The following is a 23,172-nucleotide window of genomic DNA, read 5'->3' on the forward strand; positions in this document are numbered from 1 at the left end:
CTCCGTTGTCCTGAGTCTGCACAACTCTGCCAGGACCTAGGATCAAGGGAGATACTAAAGTGTTTTAGTACTATATCTCTTGACACAATGATGAAAATAATCATGGCCTCTAAACCCTCAAGCTGCATACTGGACCCTATTCCAACTAAACTACTGAAAGAGCTGCTTCCTGTGCTCGGCCCTCCTATGTTGAACATAATAAACGGCTCTCTATCCACCGGATGTGTACCAAGCTCACAAAAAGTGGCAGTAATAAAGCCTCTCTTGAAAAAGCTGAATCTTGACCCAGAAATTATAAAAAACTATCGGCCTATATCGAATCTTCCATTCCTCTCAAACATTTTAGAAAAAGCTGTTGCGCAGCAACTCACTGCCTTCCTGAAGACAAACAATGTATACGAAACGCTTCAGTCTGGTTTTAGACCCCATCATAGCACTGAGACTGCACTTGTGAAGGTGGTAAATGACCTTTTAATGACGTCAGACCGAGACTGCATCTGTCCTCGTGCTCCTAGATCTTAGTGCTGCTTTTGATACCATCGACCACCACATTCTTTTGGAGAGATTGGAAACCCAAATTGGTCTACATGGACAAGTTCTGGCCTGGTTTAGATCTTATCTGTGGGAAAGATATCAGTTTGTCTCTGTGAATGGTTTGTCCTCTGACAAATAAATTGTACATTTCGGTGTTCCTCAAGGTTCCGTTTTAGAACCACTATTGTTTTCACTATATATTTTACCTCTTGGGGATGTCATTCGAAAACATAATATTAAATTTCACTGCTATGCGGACGACACACAGCTGTACATGAAACATGTGAACAACAATGAAACATGGTGAAGCCCCAAAACTCCCCTCGCTAGAAGCCTGTGTTTCAGACATAAAGAAGTGGATGGCTGCAAACTTTCTACTTTTAAACTCGGACAAAACAGAGATGCTTGTTCTAGGTCCCAAGAAACAAAGAGATCTTCTGTTGAATCTGACAATTAATCTGGATGGTTGTACAGTCGTCTCAAATAAAACTGTGAAGGACCTCGGCGTTACTCTGGACCCTGATCTCTCTTTTGAAGAACATATCAAGACTGTTTCAAGGACAGCGTTTTTCCATCTACGTAACATTGCAAAAATCAGAAACTTTCTGTCCAAAAATGATGCAGAAAAATTAATCCATGCTTTTGTTACTTCTAGGCTGGACTACTGCAATGCTCTACTTTCCGGCTACCCGGATAAAGCACTAAACAAACTTCAGTTAGTGCTAAATACGGCTGCTAGAATCCTGACTAGAACCAAAAAATTTGATCATATTACTCCAGTGCTAGCCTCCCTACACTGGCTTCCTGTTAAGGCAAGGGCTGATTTCAAGGTTTTACTGCTAACCTACAAAGCATTACATGGGCTTGCTCCTACCTATCTTTCCGATTTGGTCCTGCCGTACATACCTACACGTACGCTACGGTCACAAGACGCAGGCCTCCTAATTGTCCCTAGAATTTCTAAACAAACGGCTGGAGGTAGGGCTTTCTCCTATAGAGCTCCATATTTATGGAATGGTCTGCCTACCCATGTGAGAGACGCAGACTCAGTCTCTAGTCTTTACTGAAGACTTATCTCTTCAGTAGGTCCTATGATTAAGTATAGTCTGGCCCAGGAGTGTGAAGGTGAACGGAAAGGCTGGAGCAACGAACCGCCCTTGCTGTCTCTGCCCTGCCGGTTCCCCTCTCTCCACTGGGATTCTCTGCCTCTAACCCTATTACAGGGGCTGAGTCACTGGCTTACTGGTGTTCTTCCATGCCGTCCATGGGAGGGGTGCGTCACTTGAGTGGGTTGAGTCACTGACGTGGTCTTCCTGTCTGGGTTGGCGCCCCCCCCCCCCCCCTTGGGTTGTGCCGTGGCGGAGATCTTTGTGGGCTATACTCGGCCTTGTCTTAGGACGGTAAGTTGGTGGTTGGAGACATCCCTCTAGTGGTGTGGGGGCTGTGCTTTGGCAAAGTGGGTGGGGTTATATCCTGCCTGTTTGGCCCTGTCCGGGGGTATCATCGGATGGGGCCACAGTGTCTTCTGATCCCTCCTGTCTCAGCCTCCAGTATTTATGCTGCAGTAGTTTATGTGTCGGGGGGCTAGGGTCAGTCTGTTACATCTGGAGTATCTCTCTTGTCTTATCCGGTGTCCTGTGTGAATTTAAATATGCTCTCTCTAATTCTCTCTTTCTCTCTTTCTGTCTTTCTCTCGGAGGACCTGAGCCCTAGGACCATGCCTCAGGACTACCTGGTATGATGACTCCTTGCTGTCCCCAGTCCACCTGGCCATGCTGCTGCTCCAGTTTCAACTGTTCTGCCTGCGGCTATGGAACCCTGACCTGTTCACCGGACGTGCTTGTTGCACCCTCGACAACTACTATGATTATTATTATTTGACCATGCTGGTCATTTATGAACATTTTAACATCTTGACCATGTTCTGTTATAATATCCACCCGGCACAGCCTGAAGAGGACTGGCCACCCCTCATAGCCTGGTTCCTCTCTAGGTTTCTTCCTAGGTTTTTGGCCTTTCTAGGGAGTTTTTCCTAGAGAGTTTTTCCAAGCCACCGTGCTTCTTTCACATGCATTGCTTGCTGTTTGGGGTTTTAGGCTGGGTTTCTGTACAGCACTTTGAGATATCAGCTGATGTACGAAGGGCTATATAAATAAATTTGATTTGAAATTTGATTTGAGTGGGGGGGGAAAAGTATTTGATCCCCTGCTGATTTTGTACGTTTGCCCACTGACAAAGAAATGATCAGTCTATAATTTGAACGCTAGGTTTATTTGAACAGTGAGAGACAGAATAACAACAAAAATATTGAGAAAAACGCATGTCAAAAATGTTAGAAATTGATTTGTATTTTAATGAGGGAAATAAGTATTTGACCCCCTCTCAATCAGAAAGATTTCTGGCTCCCAGGTGTCTTTTATACAGGTAACGAGCTGAGATTAGGAGCACACTCTTAAAGGGTGTGCTCCTAACCGCAGCTTGTTACCTGTATAAAAGACACCTGTCCACAGAAGCAATCAATCAATCAGATTCCAAACTCTCCACCATGGCCAAGACCAAAGAGCTCTCCAAGGATGTCAGGGACAAGATTGTAGACCTACACAAGGCTGGAATGGGCTACAAGACCATCGCCAAGCAGCTTGGTGAGAAGGTGACAACATTTGGTGCGATTATTCGCAAATGGAAGAAACACAAAGGAACTGTCAATATCCCTCAGCCTGGGCTCCATGCAAGATCTCACCTCGTGGAGTTGCAATGATCATGAGAACGGTAAGGAATCAGCCCAGAAATACACGGGAGGATCTTGTCAATGATCTCAAGGCAGCTGGGACCATAGTCACCAAGAAAACAATTGGTAACACACTACGCCGTGAAGGACTGAAATCCTGCAGCGCCCGCAAGGTCCCCCTGCTCAAGAATACATATACATGCCCGTCTGAAGTTTGCCAATGAACATTTGAATGATTCAGAGGACAACTGGGTGAAAGTGTTGTGGTCAGATGAGACCAAAATTGAGCTCTTTGGCATCAACTCAACTCGCCGTGTTTGGAGGAGGAGGAATGCTGCCTATGACCCCAACAACACCATCTCCACCGTCAAACATGGAGGTGGAAACATTATGCTTTGGGGGTGTTTTTCTGCTAAGGTGACAGGACAACTTCACCGCATCATTTGACGGGGCCATGTACTGTCAAATCTTGGGTGAGAACCTCCTTCCCTCAGCCAGGGCATTGAAAATGGGCCGTGGATGGGTATTCCAGGCTGACAATGACCCAAAACACACGGCCAAGGCAACAAAGGAAGTGGCTCAAGAAGAAGCACATTAAGGTCCTGGAGTGGCCTAGCCAGTCTCCAGACCTTAATCCCATAGAAAATCTGTGGAGGGAGCTGAAGGTTCGAGTTGCCAAACGTCAGCCTCGAAACCTTAATGACTTGGAGAAGATCTTCAAAGAGGAGTGGGACAAAATCCCTCCTGAGATGTGTGCAAACCTGGTGGCCAACTACAAGAAACGTCTGACCTCTGCGATTGCCAACAACGGTTTTGCCACCAAGTACTAAGTCATGTTTTGCAGAGGGGTCAAATACTTATTTCCCTCATTAAAATGCAAATCAATTTATAACATTTTTGACATGGTTTTTCTGGATTTTTTGGTTGTTATTCTGTCTCTCACTGTTCAAATAAACCTACCATTAAAATTATAGACTGATCATTTCTTTGTAAGTGGGCAAACGTACAAAATCGGCAGGGGATCAAATACTTTTTTCCCTCACTGTATGGCAGCATCCTCTAAGGTGCAGGGTTGAGTAATACCCGAGTGGCGCAATGGTCCTAGACTCTGCATCTCAGTGCAAGAGCCGTCACTGCAGTACCTGGTTTTGAATCCAGGCTGAATCACATCCCGCCGTGATTGGGAGTCCCCTAGGGCGTTGCGCAATTGGCCCAGTGTCGCCCGGGTAGACTGTCATTGTAAATAAAAATGTGTTCTTAACTTACATCTAGACGTTCCGCTAGCGGAACACCTGCTCCAATATCCAATGATAGGCGTGGCGCGAAATACAAACTCCTCGAAAATCCGAAAACTTCAATTTTTCAAACATATGACTATTTTACACCATTTTAAAGACAAGACTCTCCTTTATCTAACCACACTGTCCGGTTTCAAAAAGGCTTTACAGCGAAAGCAAAACATTAGATTATGTCAGCAGAGTACCCAGCCAGAAATAATCAGACACCCATTTTTCAAGCTAGCATATAATGTCACATAAACCCAAACCACAGCTAAATGCAGCACTAACCTTTGATGATCTTCATCAGATGACAACCCTAGGACATTATGTTATACAATACATGCATGTTTTGTTCAATCAAGTTCATATTTATATCAAAAACCAGCTTTTTACATTAGCATGTGACTAGCATTCCCACCGAACACTGCCGGTGAATTTACTAAATTACTCACGATAAACGTTCACAAAAAGCATAACAATTATTTTAAGAATTATAGATACAGAACTCCTCTATGCACTCGATATGTCCGATTTTAAAATAACTTTTCGGTGAAAGCACATTTTGCAATATTCTCAGTAGATAGCCCGGCATCACAGGGCTAGCTATTTAGACACCCAGCAAGTTTAGCCTTCACCAAACTCCGATTTACTATTAGAAAAGTTAGATTACCTTTGGTGTTCTTCATCAGAATGCACTCCCAGGACTGCTACTTCAATAACAAATATTGGTTTGGTCCCAAATAATCCATTGTTATATCCAAACAGCGGCGTTTTGTTCGTGCGTTCAAGACACTATCCGAAAGGGTAAATAAGGGTGGCAAGCATGGCGCATTTCGTGACAGAAAATGTCTAAATATTCCATTACTGTACTTCGAAGCATGTCAACCGCTGTTTAAAATCAATTTTTATGCAATTTTTCTCGTAAAAAAGCGATACTATTCCGACCGGGAAAGCCTGTATACGTACAAAGAGAGAGAAAATAAATACATCTCGTGCACGAGCGTGAGTCTCAGAGTACTCTGACCAGCCACTATCCAAACGCGATAATGTGTTTCAGCCAGAGGCTGCCTCGATATCATTCAGCTTTTTCCCGGGTTCTGAGAGCCTATGGGAGCCGTAGGAAATGTCACGTTACGGCAAAGATCCTCAGTCTTCAATAAAAAGAGCCAAGATGAACAACAACTTGTCAGAGAGGGCGCTTCCTGTTTGGAATCTTCTCAGGTTTTTGCCTGCCATATGAGTTCTGTTATACTCACAGACACCATTCAAACAGTTTTAGAAACTTTAGGGTGTTTTCTATCCAAAGCCAATAATTATATGCATATTCTAGTTACTGGGCAGGAGTAGTAACCAGATTAACCTGTTAGGGCTAGGGGGCAGTATTGACACGGCTGGATAAAAAACGTACCCGATTTAATCTGGTTACTACTCCTGCCCAGTAACTAGAATATGCATATAATTATTGGCTTTGGATAGAAAACACTCCAAAGTTTCTAAAACTGTTTGAATGGTGTCTGTGAGTATAACAGAACTCAAATGGCAGGTCAAAACCTGAGAAGATTCTGTACAGGAAGTACCCTGTCTGACCATTTCTTGGCCTTCTTTGCCATCTCTATCCAAAACAAAGGATCTCTGCTGTTACGTGACACTTCCTACGGCTCACATGGGCTCTCAGAAGGCGGCAAAAAGCTGAATCGTGGCTTTGCAGGCTCTGGCTGAAAAAAAGTAGCGCGTTTGGGTAGTGGCTGGTTACAGTACTGTGAGACTCAGGCGCGTGCCCGCGTCGACCGAATGCTTTGTTTTCTTTCCTCTGTTTACCTAAATGGAGATTCCCGGTCGGAATATTATCGCTTTTTTACGAGAAAAATGGCATAAAAATGGATTTTAAACAGCGGTTGACATGCTTCGAAGTACGGTAATGGAATATTTAGAATTTTTTTGTCACGAATTGCGCCATGCTCGCAACCCTGATTTACCATTTCGGATAGTGTCTGGAACGCACGAACAAAACGCCGCTATTTGGATATAACGATGGATTATTTTGGACCAAACCAACATTTGTTATTGAAGTAGCAGTCCTGGGAGTGCATTCTGACGAAGACAACAAAGGTAATCAAACTTTTGTAATAGTAAATCTGACTTTGGTCAGGGCTAAACTTGGTGGGTGTCTAAATGGCTAGCCGTGATGGCTGGGCTATCTACTGAGAATATTGCAAAATGTGCTTTCACCGAAAAGCTATTTTAAAATCGGACACCTCGATTGCACAAAGGAGTTCTGTATCTATAATTCTTAAAATAATTGTTATGTTTTTTGTGAACGTTTATCGTGAGTAATTTAGTAAATTGTTAGTAAATTCCCCGGAAGTTTGCGGGGGGTATGCTAGTTCTGAATGTCACATGCTAATGTAAAAAGCTGGTTTTTGATATAAATATGAACTTGATTGAACAAAACATGCATGTATTGTATAACATAATGTCCTAGGTGTGTCATCTGATGAAGATCATCAAAGGTTAGTGCTGTATTTAGCTGTCTTCTGGGTTTTTGTGACATTATATGCTAGCTTGAAAAATGGGTGTCTGATTATTTCTGGCTGGGTACTCTGCTGACATAATCTAATGTTTTGCTTTCGCTGTAAAGCCTTTTTGAAATCGGACAGTGTGGTTAGATTAACGAGAGTCTTGTCTTTAAAATGGTGTAAAATAGTCATATGTTTGAGAAATTTAAGTAATAGCATTTCTAAGGTATTTGAAAATCGCGCCACGGGATTCAACTGGCTGTTGCGTAGGTGGGACGAATTCGTCGGGTACGTTTTTTTATCCGGCCGTGTCAATACTGCCCCCTAGCCCTAACAGGTTAAAATCAATTTTTATGCAAGTTTTCTCGTAAAATAGCGATAATATTCCGACCGGGAGTCGTTGTTTTCGTTCAAAGACTGAAAAAGTAAAATGGACTCTTCACGTGCATGCGTGCTCCCGTCTCATTGTTCTCAGATCGACCACTTACCAAATGCGCTACTGTTTTTCAGCCAGTAACTGCAGAGTCATCATTCAACGTTCTGGCGCCTTCTGAGAGCCTATGGGTGCCTTAGAAAGTGTCACGTTACAGCAGAGATCCTTTGTTTTGGATAGAGATGACAAAGAAGGCCAAGAAATGGTCAGACAGGGTACTTCCTGTTCAGAATCTTCTCAGCTTTTGGCCTGCCATTTGAGTTCTGTTATACTCACAGACAGTTTTAGAAACTTTGGAGTGTTTTCTATCCAAATTATATGCATATTCTAGTTTCTGGGCAGGAGTAATAACCAGATTAAATCGGGTACGTTTTTTATCCGGCCGTGAAAATACTGCCCCCTATCCATAACAAGTTAAGCCCCATAGACTCACAGATCTTTATTATTTTGTTTTTCAGGAATCCGTTAGCTCTATCAACTAAACCTTGTGATTGCGGATGAGAAACACATCCCGACCTTTGTTTCATTCTTAATTGCTGTATTATTGATTTTACAACTTTTTGTATAAACGCTGAAGCATTGTCTGAACTGATTTCGGACGGAATACCAAACCTGGGTATTACTTCTTTTGATAGGAATTTTATCACTGTGCTCGATCCCTGATCAACCCGACGGTATTGCTTCTAGCCATCTGCTAAACCTGTCTATGATGACTAACGTACCTTTTACCTCGTGTAGGTTTTATCATGTCTACGTAGTCCATCACAATGTGTCGGAATGGACCTTCTGGAACCGGTATGTGCCCTATGGGCGTAGTTATACCTTTACGTATGTTATTTTTCGCACATATTTCACATTTTGACAAGATCTCATCTACTGTTGCTTGTAGATAAGGTGACCAAAAACCTTGTTTTTTGATTTTTCTTATCACCTCCCCCTTTGCACAATGATCTAGATCATGTGCATCATTATTCAGCAACGTCAATAAAGCAGTGGTGGCAAGTATGGCACCGTCATGTGTTCTCCATACTCCGTGTCTGTCAACAGAGGCGTCCCTCTGTAGCCAGGTATTTTGCTCAGTAATTCCAGCACGAGACTGAATTTGAACCAACTCAGCCGGAGTTGTAATTGGCATGATGCCAACCATATCCATCAAAGGTGCAGTTAAAATAGGGACAATACATCTAGACGCCTTCTTGGCAGCTTCATCAGCTGCATTATTACCCCTAATAACAAAGTCATTACCTTTTTTGTGTGCTTGACAATTGATTATTGCTAGTTTCCGAGGGTACATTAAAGCTGCCATTAGTTTAACAATTTGCGCGTGATGCTGGATGGGAATACCATCACTGTTTTTAAATCCTCTCTGTTTCCAGACTGCCCCAAACAAATGACATACACCATGTGCGTAAGCTGAATCAGTATAGATATTAACTGTCTTTCCCTTACCTAGCACACATGCTGCAGTCAGTGGCTGTAGTTCAGCCAACTGGGCTGAACAGGGTCGAGGACAATATTTTAATATTTCCTCAGTGAAAGCCTTCCCCTGTTGTTTAACTACTGCAAATCCTGCATGATTACCTGTGTAGTCCTTGAAACAAGAACCATCTACAAAGTAGTTCTCATGTTACTTCCCCCTCTGTCTATTAACCTCTATGGGCTAGGTAGGACGCTTGCGTCCCACCTACTCAACAGCCAGTTGAATCCTGTGGCGCGTTATTCAAATCCTTAGATATGCTATTACTTCAATTTTTCAAAAATATGACTATTTTACACCATTTTAAAGATAAGACTCTCGTTAATCTAACCACACTGTCCGATTTCAAAAAGGCTTTACAACGAAAGCAAAACATTAGATTATGTCAGCAGACTACCCAGCCAGAAATAATCAGACACCCATTTTTCAAGCTAGCATATAATGTCACATAAACCCAAACCACAGCTAAATGTAGCACTAACCTTTGATGATCTTCATCAGATGACAACCCTAGGACATTATGTTATACAATACATGCATGTTTTGTTCAATCAAGTTCATATTTATATCAAAAACCAGCTTTTTACATTAGCATGTGACTAGCATGTGACTAGCATTCCCACCGAACACTGCCGGTGAATTTACTAAATTACTCACGATAAACGTTCACAAAAAGCATAACAATTATTTTAAGAATTATAGATACAGAACTCCTCTATGCACTCGATATGTCCGATTTTAAAATAGCTTTTCGGTGAAAGCACATTTTGCAATATTCTCAGTAGATAGCCCGGCATCACAGGGCTAGCTATTTAGACACCCAGCAAGTTTAGCACTCACCAAAGTCAGATTTACTATAAGAAAAATGTTATTACCTTTGCTGTCTTCGTCAGAATGCACTCCCAGGACTTCTACAACAAATGTTGGTTTGGTCCAAAATAATCCATCGTTATATCCAAATAGCGGCGTTTTGTTCGTGCGTTCAAGACACTATCCGAAAGGGTAAATAAGGGTGACGAGCATGGCGCAATTCGTGACAAAAAAATTATAAATATTCCATTACCGTACTTCGAAGCATGTCAACCGCTGTTTAAAATCAATTTTTATGCCATTTTTCTCATAAAAAAGCGATAATATTCCGACCGGGAATCTGCGTTTAGGTAAACAGACAAAAGAAAATAAAGCATGGGGTCGACTCGGGCACGCGCATAAGCCCATAGTACTCTGATCGGCCACTTGCCAAACGCGATAAAGTGTTTCAGCCAGAGGCTGCCTCGATATCGTTCAGCTTTTTCCCGGGCTCTGAGAGCCTATGGGAGCCGTAGGAAGTGTCACACAGTCTTCTCAGGTTTTGGCCTGCCATATGAGTTTTGTTATACTCACAGACACCATTCAAACAGTTTTAGAAACTTTAGGGTGTTTTCTATCCAAAGCCAATAATTATATGCATATTCTAGTTTCTGGGCAGGAGTAGTAACCAGATTAAATCGGGTAAGTTTTTTATCCGGCCGTGTCAATACTGCCCCCTAGCCCTAACAGGTTAACACAAATTTACCCTGTTCTATCAGCTCCACTATTTTATGATGAGTGCTTATAATCACGGGATATCCCATGGTGATAGTTGACGCCTTGTCATAAGCATAATGCAATGCTGCCGACCCTTGATAACACGGCGGGTAACCCTGAGTTACCGGATCCAGTTTAGAACTGTAGTAAGCGATAGGCTGTTTCTTCGTACCACTACATGTTTCCTGCATAAGAACAGCTGCTGCATAATTATCACACCTATTTGCTAAGTATAACAAAAACGGTTTAGTGTAATCTGGGGCTGCTGGTGCTGGTGCTGTTTGCATCTCCTTTTTAAGTGTTTCAAATGCAACCAGAGCATCAGTGTTCCATTCTAGTTGTGCTCTCAGATTTAAGCTGTCCAGCTTCCTTCATTATCTCTCTTAGGGGAGCTGTTTTCACTACATACTCCTCTATCCAGTCTGAGCTGAATCCTGTCATTCCTAAAAAGGTCATGGTTTGAGCTACCGTTTGCGGTAATGGTGCTTTGCTAATACCCTCTAGCTGTCCTGGAGCTATTGCTTTAGTTCCATGAGCTATTGTCCTACCTAAGTACTCAACCTGGGGTTGACAGTACTGCAGTTTTGTTTTAGAGACTTTGTGTCCTCCTGCTAAACGCTGTAGTACCTTTTAATGAGTCAGAGTGGCACTGTTCCACTGTTGAGGCACAGATTAACAAACAAATGCCTGCATTCTTCCACCAGGGGTACACAAAAAAATGCTCCACACAAGTCAATTACGGTAAAGTACTTGGCATCAGGGGGAACATTGGTCAACAGTGTGTGAGGGTTTTGAACTTCCGCAGCACAATCCTGTGCAATATCATTAAGTCATGTACCAGTCTACATTTTTTACCATCGGCTTTAAGAACAGGTAGCAAAGGTGTATTGCACAGGCTTGGCATCTCTATCAATACACCTGCCCTGAGCAATCCTTCAATTGTTGAACTTATTCCTTCTTCAGCTTCAGGCTTCATAGGATACTGAGCTTTCCAAGGGGGTTTAGCATCCGGTTTTACTTTGATGTTAAAAAACCTCTTACATCTAGGCGTTCTGCTAGCGGAACCCCGTTCTGCCAGCGGAACCCCGTTCTGCCAGCGGAACCCCGTTCTGCTAGCGGAACCCCTAGCCAACAGCCAATGGGATCGCATGGCGCGAAATACAAAAACAACTAAAATACCACAATTCAATTTTCTCAAACATATGACTATTTTACACCATTTGAAAGATAAACCTCTCCTGAATCCAACCCCGTTGTCCGATTTCAAAAAGGCTTTACAGCGAAAGCAAAACATTAGATTATGTTAGGAGAGTACATAGACCAAAATAACCACACAGCCATTTTTCAAGCAAGCATATATGTCAATAAAACCCAAAACACAGCTAAATGAAGCACTAACCTTTGATGATCTTCATCAGATGACACTCCTAGGACATTATGTTATACATGTATGTTTTGTTCAATCAAGTTCATATTTATATCCAAAAACAGCTTTTTACATTAGCGCGTGATGTTCAGAAAATGTATTCCCACCAAAAACTTCTGGTGAATTTACAAAAATACTCATCATAAACGTTGACAAAATACATAACAATTATTTTAAGAATTATAGATACAGAACTCCTTTATGCAATCGCTCTGTCAGATTTTAAAATAGCTTTTTGGCGAAAGCACATTTTTCAATATTCTGAGTACATAGCTCGCCATCACGGCGAGCTATTCAGACACCCACCAAGTTCGGGGCAACCTAAACTCAGAATTAGTATTAGAAATATTCTCTTACCTTTGCTGATCTTCGTCAGAATGCACTCCCAGGACTGCTACTTTCACAAGAAATGTTGTTTTTGTTCGAAATAATCCATTGTTATGTCCAAATACCTCCGTTTTGTTCGTGCGTTCAGGTCACTATCCAAAGGGTAACGCGTGAGCGCAATTTGATTCACAAAAAGTCAAAATGTTCCATTACCATACTTAGAAGCATGTCAAACGCTGTTTAAAATCATTTTTTATGGTATTTTTAACGTAAAATTGCGATAATATTCCAACCGGACAATAGTGTATTCATTCAAGGAGAAAAAGAAAAAACAGCGTGCTTGCGGGAACCCGCATATCCAATCTCTTTGTCCTCAGGCAGACCACTCAGTAACTGAGCTCCTATACTCTGCCCAGAGACAGGAGAAGGCTCAATCCACTTTCTGAAGGCTTTAGACAGACAATGGAAGCCTTAGAAAGTGCAACGTAACAGCACAGATACTATAGTTTCGAAAGGGACTAGAAAGAATAACTACATTTCTCAGATCCTACACTTCCTGGTTGACTTATCTCAGGTTTTTGGCAGCCATATGAGTTCTGTTATACTCACAGACACCATTCAAACAGTTTTAGAAACTTCAGAGTGTTTTCTATCCAAATCTACTAATAATATGCATATTCTCGTTTCTGGGAAAGAGTAGTAACCAGTTTAAATCGGGTACGTTTTTTCATCCGGCCATGAAAATACTGCCCCCTATCCATATCAGGTTAACAGGACTTGCTGATTTTACTAACCCCACATCTGTATCATGTTGTGACCATACCTCTGGTGGTATGATATTTTCCATTTCTTCTCTAAGCTCACTAATCGGTCCTATTCCCTCACCTAACAATACCTGTTGGCCTACACTGAGCTCTATCTCTCTAGGATCCCCAATCATCAATGTAGTGGTTATTATTTTGATGAATGCCATATCTTTTGAATGGAAAATTAATGGATTCTCTGTTCTATCCCATCGCTTCCTTCTAGCTTTCTTCATCATAGGTCCTAGATCCTTTGATGTAAATCCCTGATTTACCAGCAATGTAATGTGAGGGACAGAGTCAGAGACATTGAACCACTTTTGTACAAATTCCGATCCGTCTGCGTCCATCACATCCATTGCAGCTCCCTGCTTTCCAATGATTACATACTGAGACATTATTGGTGCTTTCCTTCCATTTGCCCCCATAACCAAGAGTTGTTCTAACAAAGGGTCCTGGTGAGGGTCAAATTGCATTGTGCAGTGAAATTCAGATTTTGCTCTATCTGCTTTAGGTATTTGGGCCTGAATACATTTACCCCGTCTCCTTACAGTTCTGTCTACGTCTGCCTCAATGCCTCCTAACCAATATACATTAGCTGTCTCGACGGCAGTTACCACTGGTAATTGTAGTCCTGTTTTTTTCTATTATCACCCTCTCAGGAGAACATTTAATTTGTATCCCCATTTTGCATAGAACATCCCTTCCCAATAGATTAACTGGTGTTTGATCTGATACTAATATTGGAATTATGGCTGATTTACCATCAGCAGTCAGACGAACTGGAGCAGTCATTGGAATTAGCTACGTTTTTCCCGAGAATCCTATTGTTTTGGCATATTTACCAGACATGGGGAGATGAGAGGCATAATTTGAACTCACACATGTGTAAGTGGCTCCAGTATCTGTCATCATCCCCTGTAGGATTCTCTGGGCATCCCTAGTATGTTTGATTAGGCCCTGACCATGAGTTCACAGGGCCCGAAGGTTGGTTTTGGTTGCCCTGCCATCCACCATTTGGATTCCAATTACTCTGGTTTCCATTACCAGGTGGGTTCCAGCCACTTGGATTGTTGTTTGTTGGTGGTCGCCTGCTATTTGTGTTTCCTCCAGTCCGATCCTGCCAAGGGTTTGTAGGGCATTCTCGTCTGGCAGACCGCACCACCCTCTGGAGAGCCCTGCAGTTGTGGGCGGTGCAGTTGCCGTACCAGGCGGTGATACAGCCTGACAGGATGCTCTTAATTGTGCATCTGTCAATGTTTCTGAGGGTCTTAGGGCCAAGCCCCCCATTACGCCTTCTTCACCACACTGTCTGTGTGGGTTGACCATTTCAGATTGTCAGTGGTGTGTACGCCGAGCAACTTGAAGCTTTCCAACTTCTCCACTGTGGTCCCGTCGATGTGGATTGGGGCGTGCTCCCTCTGTTGTTTCCTGAAGTCCACGATCAAATCCTTAGTTTTCTTGACGTTGAGGGAGAGGTTATTTTCCTGGCACCACTCCGCCAGGGCCCTCACCGCCTCCCTGTAGGCTGTCTCGTCATCGTTGGTAATCAGACCTACTACTGTTGTGTCGTCTGGGAACTTGATGATTGAGTTGGAGGCGTAAAGTATATATCCAGAAGGGTTGTCTCCTCCTCTTGGTGACACTTCCACCTGGAATTGAAGAGAAGACACACTGTTAGAGCACTGGACAAAGTGACAAGCAACAAGGTTATTTTCATCCTTGCTTCAGCTCTGTTTCAAGCATCTGGATGTCTGGCCCATGTACATGTTGTCACTAACACAGCGTAGGATGTAAATCACATGTCATGTGACCACGTCTTTAACACAACCTTTTTTCCAGACCTAGGGTGTCGGAACTCTGAGGTTTTACCAGGGACCTCACGATACGATAAATCCTCATTCAGTCCTAACGGCTGCAGGGTATCAAGTTGGGCTGGGCGATATGGCCTAAAAGTTATATCTACATTCTTGCGATACAGGCATTTCCCATATCACGCTAAAATATCCATTTTTTTTTCTATATATCGCCCAGCCCTATTGTCAAGGCTGTATCCAGGCTGTATAGCTGGGTAACCTCTGTATCCAGGCTGTATAGCTAGGTAAACTCTCTATCCAGGCTGTATAGCCAGGTAACCTCTGTATCAAGGCTGTATAGGTAACCTCTGCTCCTCCTCTCCTTCCCTCCAGACTCCCTGCAGCTCTCTGTCTCTGAAGAGGAGGTTCCCCCTGAGCAGCAGCACTGTGAGCAGGAGTGGAGCCCCAGTCTGGGGCAGAAGGACCCAGAGCCCACACAGATTAAAGAGGAACAGGAGGAAGTCAGGACCAGTCAGGAGGAAGAGCAGCTTCAAGGTCTTGAGCCTGATGTCATAGAGTTCATATTCTCTCCTTCCTGTGTGAAAAGTGAATGTGATCTGGAGGACCCACGTCAGTCCTTGACTCTTCCCCAAACCCAGACTGTGGAGAACAGAGAGAGAGACTCTAAACCAGTGGATCTCAAACCTTTTGGCACTGTGACCCACATTAAGGGTCTCTACATTCCCTGTGACCATCCAGGTAATCAAAACAATGCCTCCAGCCACAGCTCAGCTGTAAGCAGCGACACAGTAGGACTTTACAGCAGCCCACCATTGGATCCCAGTCCAACATTGGATCGAAACCCACTAATGGGGGAACATTGTTCCAAACCCAGCACCATGTCTAGAAAAACGTACCACTGCCGTGATTGTGGTGAAGCGTTTGCTCTGAAAGCTGACCTGCAGAGACATGTGACTCTCACCAAGAAGAGACCCAGTGAATGCAGCTTTTGCAAAAAAAGCTTTAACTCCACCTGTAAACTGAAGGCCCATGTCCGACTCTGTCATGTTGGGAAACCCTGCACCTGCCCTGTTTGTGGAAAGACCTTCAAACACAAAGGAGTTCTGTCCAATCACATGAGGATTCACACAGGAGAGAAATCATTTAGCTGTGGTGACTGTGAAAAAAGCTTCAATCGGAAGATGTGCCTAACTGAACATAAATTGACTCACACAGGAGAGAAACCATTTAGTTGTGGTGACTGTGGGAAGAGCTTCAATCGGAAGGGGCACCTAACCATGCATAAAGTGACTCACACAGGAGAGAAACCATTTAGCTGTGTTGACTGTGGGAAAAGCTTCAATCGGAAGGGGCACCTAACCATACACAAACTGACTCACACAGGAGAGAAACCATTTAGCTGTGGTGACTGTGGGAAAAGCTTCAATCGGAAGGGGCACCTAACCATGCACAAACTGACTCACACAGGAGAGAAACCATTTAGCTGTGGTGACTGTGGGAAAAGCTTCAATCGGAAGGGGCACCTAACCATGCACAAACTGACTCACACTGGTGAGAAACCTTATAGCTGTGGTGACTGTGGGAAAAGCTTCAATCAGAAAGGGGACCTAAGGAGGCACAAACTGATTCACACAGGAGAGAAACAACATGGCTGCTCCGTCTGTGGTAAAGGATTCACTCAGAAGACTAATCTGCTGAGGCATGTGGATAAAGTCCACAAAGGAAATAAACAGAACAGAAACTGAAAGAAAGGGAAAGGGGGATACCTAGGTAGTGTTCCAACTGAATGCATTCCACTGAAATGTGTCTCCCGCATTTAACCCAACCCCTTTGAATCAGAGAGGTGCGGGGGGCTGCCATAATCGACATCCACGTCGTCGGCGCCCGGGGATCAGTGGGTTAACTGCCTTGCTCATGGGCAGAACGACAGATTTTTACCTTGTCAGCTCAGAGATTCTATCCAGCTACCTTTCGGTTACAGGAAAGAACATTAGGACAAAGAGATTGTCTGGGGAAAAATAAATAATGGCAAAAGGAAAAAGAAACATATCAAATACTTAGGATGATTAATGAGTGACAACAAAGAACAAATATATTAAGATTACTTTATTCCATTACTCAACTATATGAAAGCAGATCTAATTCAATGGAATAATCTTCCCGTAAATCTTACAGGTAGAAGAAACCTCTTCAAAATGGCATGGCTCCTAAAGTTTTTGTATTTATTTTCGGTAATTCCAATTACCCAACCGAAGAAATTATTTTAAAAAGTATACTGGGTCATAAGTCTGTATATGATCAAGATACATGATTGGTCAGTGGGGTTAGAGCCACATGTGATTGGTCATAAGTCTGTATATGATCAAGATACATGATTGGTCAGTGGGGGAGTGGGGTTAGAGCCACATGTGATTGGTCATAAGTCTGTATATGATCAAGATACATGATTGGTCAGTGGGGGAGTGGGGTTAGAGCCACATGTGATTGGTCATAAGTCTGTATATGATCAAGATACATGATTGGTCAGTGGGGGAGTGGGGTTAGAGCCACATGTGATTGGTCATAAGTCTGTATATGAGCAAATAGAATAAAATGGTTTCCATCTTCCTGAGTCTGAGGGTGGTTTTACATTCCTGACTTGGAATTATATCAACTCACTGCCCAAGGCTTTTGCTTGCGACCATATAGTTACATATTTTGGACATTAGAGCAACCTTGAGGGAATCTTATTTGAGTCAGAAAATGATATTCGTATGATAGGTAAAATATACAAAACCTTGCAGAGAGACTATCCAACTGACTATCTATTTAAAAGATATATGAACTATTGGAACCAAAACTTAAAAAGAACTGATGTTGTCACAGGATGATGGGAAAGTTGGAGCATAATTAATGAAATTACAGTTAACAAAAATGTTTGCTTAATCCGGTATAAACTAATGTATAGAATATATTATACAAGAGACAAAATTCACACATTTTACAGCATAACGGCAGTCATGTCTCAAGTGTAAAACTAACAATGACTCAATAATCCAGGACTTCTGGGGACGCTATAAAGAGTTAGAAAGTTGGATATCAGAAGTATTACAACGTAAATGTACTTTTTAATCTGTCTGTTTGCATATTTCAAGACATGGCATATGGGGGGGCATAGTGAGAGACCTAATGGGCTGGAAGATTCTCTTCTCATCTTGAAAAAAAACTATACTAAAAACATAGAGAATTGATCTGCCATCATTGACACAATGGAAAAATCAAATGATTTATTATCGAAATGTTGAAATATCATGGACAACCGAGGAAAAACGAATTGGTACAATTTTAAAGCTGTGGCAAACAATAATGCAGGTATTAGGGATGGAGGTGTGGTCAGGTATTAGGGATGGAGGTGTGGTCAGGTATTAGGGATGGAGGTGTGGTCAGGCTTTAGGGATGGAGGTGTGGTCAGGTATTAGGGATGGAGGTGTGGTCAGGTATTAGGGATGGAGGTGTGGTCAGGTATTAGGGATGGAGGTGTGGTCAGGTATTAGGGATGGAGGTGTGGTCAGGTATTAGGGATGGAGGTGTGGTCAGGTATTAGGGATGGAGGTGTGGTCAGGTATTAGGGATGGAGGTGTGGTCAGGTATTAGGGATGGAGGTGTGGTCAGGTATTAGGGATGGAGGTGTGGTCAGGTATTAGGGATGGAGGTGTGGTCAGGTATTAGGGATGGAGGTGTGGTCAGGCTTTAGGGATGGAGGTGTGGTCAGGCATTAGGGATGGAGGTGTGGTCAGGCATCATCAAATATGCAGACGACATGGCTCTGGTTACTTGCCTGGAGGTCAAGTCCATCTCCAGCTACTCCCAGTTCATTGACTGCCTCTTGACGTGGTTTGACAATGGCTTCCTTGATCTCAACGTCACCAAGACTGAACTGTGCCTTGGAGGAAAGAACGCTGAGGGAAAACAGGCCCTTCTCTAGAGCATGGTCATCATGGAAGGACGTGGAGCAAGTCACACATGTAAAATACTTGGGGACAATTTTCGATCACAAACTTCCAGTAAAACACTGACCTCATCTACAAAAAGGCAAGGCAGCTTATTTCCCTACTTAAGAAACATTTGAGTTTTAATGCAAGCAAACACACTGTTCATGGTGTACAAATCCCTGATCGAGTGTTCTCAATTACAACATCCCCTTCTGGTATGGGAACCTCTCAGTGAGGAACAGGAGTTAACTGGCACAAGTTGTCCCAGGCCAGCAAAACTGTCAGCAGCAAACGGCCACAACTCCAAGAACTGTACACACAGAACATCACAAGGAAAGCACTCCAGGTCTTCAATGACAACACCCACCCACTGCAAGCATCCTTCCAAATGCTGCCGTCAGGTCAGAGATGACAGGTGGGACACGCTATCAAAGAATGGTCCCCCAAAAAATTGATCCCCTCTGCAGTGACAATCCTTATTAAGACTGATGAACGGACATGTAAATGTTTAATTTGTTTCATTCTGATGTTTCATTCTGACATGTAAATGTTTAATTTGTTTCATTCTGATATTTAATTTGTTTCATTCTGACTTTTCATTCTGACATGTAAATATTTAATTTGTTTTATTCTGACATTTAATTCTGACATGTCAATGTTTAATGTGTTTCATTCTGACATGTAAGTGTTTAACGTGTTTCGTTCTGACATTTCAATATTTAATGTTTCATTCTGACATTTCATTCTGACATGTAAATGTTTAATGTGTTTGTGTATGTTTTGTCTCTGTTTTTATTATTTTATTGTAACTCAGAGCGCCAACGACACATTTTCATTCTGTTTAAATTTAATGGACAATAAAGTTGGTATTTTCTGCTTATCTTAAAGCCTGGATCATTCATCCTTTGAGTTACAGAAAATCAAATTTGACACTAAGTAATTGTACAAAGAAGTCCGACTTCGGCTTTTATCCCAACCCCCCTGAAAGAGACACATACACAGAGGATGGAGCAGGGGGCTGCCATACTACAGCAACTGTGGAGCAGTTGTTGTGGGGGGTTATGTGCCTTGCTCAAGGGCAGGACAGCAGGGATGGAGCATCTATAGCATCTAGGATTTGACACCAGAAACCACTTCCTGTCTCCCAGGGTGATAAGAGAATGGTTTACTGATGTTACCAGTTACTTCCTGTCTCCCAGGGTGATGAGAGAATGGTTTACTGATGTTACCACTTACTTCCTGTCTCCCAGGGTGATGAGAGAATGGTTTACTGATGTTACCAGTTACTTCCTGTCTCCCAGGGTGATGAGAGAATGGTTTTTCTGATGTTACCAATTACTTCCTGTCTCCCAGGGTGATGAGAGAATGGTCTTTCTGATGTTACCAGTTACTTCCTGTCTCCCAGGGTGATGAGAGAATGGTTTTTCTGATGTTACCAGTTACTTCCTGTCTCCCAGGGTGATGAGAGAATGGTTTTTCTGATGTTACCAATTACTTCCTGTCTCCCAGGGTGATGAGAGAATGGTCTTTGTGATGTTACCAGTTACTTCCTGTCTCCAGGGTGATGAGAGAATGGTTTTTCTGATGTTACCAGTTACTTCCTGTCTCCCAGGGTGATGAGAGAATGGTTTTTCTGATGTTACCAATTACTTCCTGTCTCCCAGGGTGATGAGAGAATGGTCTTTCTGATGTTACCAGTTACTTCCTGTCTCCCAGGGTGATGAGAGAATGGTCTTTCTGATGTTACCAGTTACTTCCTGTCTCCCAGGGTGATGAGAGAATGGTTTTTCTGATGTTACCAATTACTTCCTGTCTCCCAGGGTGATGAGAGAATGGTCTTTGTGATGTTACCAGTTACTTCCTGTCTCCAGGGTGATGAGAGAATGGTCTTTCTGATGTTATTGATACATTCAAATCTCTTTCCATCTGTCAGAGTATTCCTCATTCATTTTGACCTAATGCTGCTCACTCAGGATATTGTTTGAACATTTTGGGAGTAATGATATACAGTCGACTCCTGATGAGCGCATTTTGTATAAGTGTAAACTTCTGTTTTTAGTGAGCTACAGTGTTCTTCCGGCCCCAATTCAACAACATTCTCTATAACTGCATTCTCTGGTTTTAGTGCACGCTGTCCCATCAATCCCAAGCCCGTAGCAGCTGTCGGGAGTCACCTGTGTTACAATTTCTTGTCCTTCTATTCAGTTAGAATCTATTAACACTGGAGTGATATATATGCAGATGATGATGTGCAAGTAGAAATAATGGTGTGCAAAAAAGTAAATAAAAACAATATGGGGATGAGGTAGGTAGATTGGATGGGCTATTTACAGATGGGCTGTGTACAGCTGCAGCGATTGGTTAGCTGCTCAGATAGCTGATGTTTAAAGTTAGTGAGGGAGATATAAGTCTCTAACTTCAGCAATTTTTGCAATTCGTTCCAGACATTGGCAGCAGAGAACTGGAAGGAAAGGCTGCCAAAGGGGGTGTTGGATTTCGGGATGACCAGTGAGATATACCTGCTGGAGCGCGTGCTACGGGTGGGTGTTGTTATCGTGACCAGTGAGCTGAGATAAGGCAGAGCTTTACCTAGCAGAGACTTATAGATGACCTGGAGCCAGTGGGTCTGGCGACGAATATGTAGCGAGGGCCAGTCGACGAGAGCATACAGGTCGCAGTGGTGGGTGGTATATGGGGCTTTGGTGACAAAACGGATGCCACTGTGATAGACTATATCCAATTTGCTGAGTAGAGTGTTGGAGGCTATTTTGTAAATGACATCGCCGAAGTCGAGGATCGGTAGGGATAGTCAGTTACGAGGGTATGTTTGGTGGCGTGAGTGAAGGAGGCTTTGTTGTGAAATAGGAAGACGATTCTAGATTTAATTTTGGATTGGAGATTTTTAATATGAGTCTGGAAGGAGAGTTTACAGTCTAACCAGACACCTAGATATTTGTGGTTGTCCACATATCTTAAGTCAGAACCGTCCAGAGTAGTGATGCTAGTCGGGCGGGCAGCGATCGGTTGAAAAGCATGCATTTAGTTTTACTAGCGCTTAAGAGCAGTTGGAGGCCACGGAAGGAGTGTTGTATGGCATTGAAGCTCGTTTGGAGGTTTGTTAACACAGTGTCCAAAGAAGGGCCAGATGTATACAGAATGGTGTCGTCTGCGTAGAGGTGGATATGGGAATCATCCGCAGCAAGAGCGAGATCGTTGATATATACAGAGAAAAGGGTCAGCCCGAGAATTGAACCCTGTGGTACCCCCATAGAGACTGCCAGAGGTCCGGACAACAGGCCCTCCGGTTTAGTACCTTGAGCCTTGCTGAGGTGCATCCGTGACCAGCTCGGAAACCGGATTGCACAGCGGAGAAGGTACGGTGGGATTCGAAATGGTCAGCGATCTGTTTATTAACTTGGCTTTCGAAGACTTTAGAAAGGCAGGGAAGGATGGATATAGGTCTATAACAGTTTGGGTCTAGAGTGTCACCCCCTTTGAAGAGGGGGATGACCGTGGCAGCTTTCCAATCTTTAGGGATCTTGGACGATACGAGAGGTTGAACAGACTGGTAATAGGGGTTGCAACAATGGCGGCAGATAATTTTAGAAATAGAGGGTCCAGATTGTCTAGCCCAGCTGATTTGTACGGGTTTTGCAGCTCTTTCAGAACATCTGCTATCTGGATTTGGGTGAAGGAGAAGCTGGGGAGGCTTGGCCAGGTAGCTGCGGGGGGTGCGGAGCTGTTGGCCGGGGTTGGGGTAGCCAGAAGGAAAGCATGGCCAGCTGTAGAGAAATGCTTATTGAAATTCTCGATTATCGTGGATTTATCGGTGGTGACAGTATTTCCTAGCCTCAGTGCAGTGGGCAGCTGGGAGGAGGTGCTCTTATTCTCCATGGACTTTAAAGTGTCCCAAAACTTTTTGGAGTTAGAGCTACAGGATGCAAATTTCTGTTTGAAAAAGCTAGCCTTTGCTTTCCTGACTGACTGCGAGTATTGGTTCCTGACTTCCCTAAAAAGTTGCATATCGCGGGGACTATTCAATGCTAGTGCAGTCTGCCACAGGATGTTTTTGTGCTGGTCGAGGGCAGTCAGGTCTGGAGTGAACAAAGGGCTACATCTGTTCTTAGTTCTACATTTTTTGAAAGGGGCATGCTTATTTAAGACAGCGAGGAAATTACTTTTAAAGAACGACCAGGCATCCTCTACCGATGGGATGAGGTCAATATCCTTCCAGGATACCCGGGCCAGGTCGATTAGAAAGGCCTGCTCGCAGAAGTGTTTTAGGGAGTGTTTG

At 43.2% G+C, this 23,172-nt stretch overlaps 1 protein-coding gene across 1 annotated transcript in view; it reads left to right on the top strand.

Moving 5' to 3' along the window:
• LOC106578122 (uncharacterized) overlaps positions 1-19,758 on the top strand; it is a 29,330-nt gene extending 9,572 nt beyond the window's left edge. The window contains exon 3 of the mRNA XM_082965326.1: positions 15,280-19,758. Within this exon, the coding sequence (XP_082821452.1) occupies positions 15,280-16,652 (1,373 nt within the window). The 3' untranslated portion in view covers positions 16,653-19,758. The remainder of the gene's footprint in view (positions 1-15,279) is intronic.
• The last annotated feature ends 3,414 nt before the right edge of the window (positions 19,759-23,172 follow it).

Source organism: Salmo salar, chromosome 18 (assembly GCF_965601325.2).
Source record: "Salmo salar chromosome 18, fSalSal1, whole genome shotgun sequence".
Lineage (NCBI taxonomy): Eukaryota > Metazoa > Chordata > Actinopteri > Salmoniformes > Salmonidae > Salmo > Salmo salar.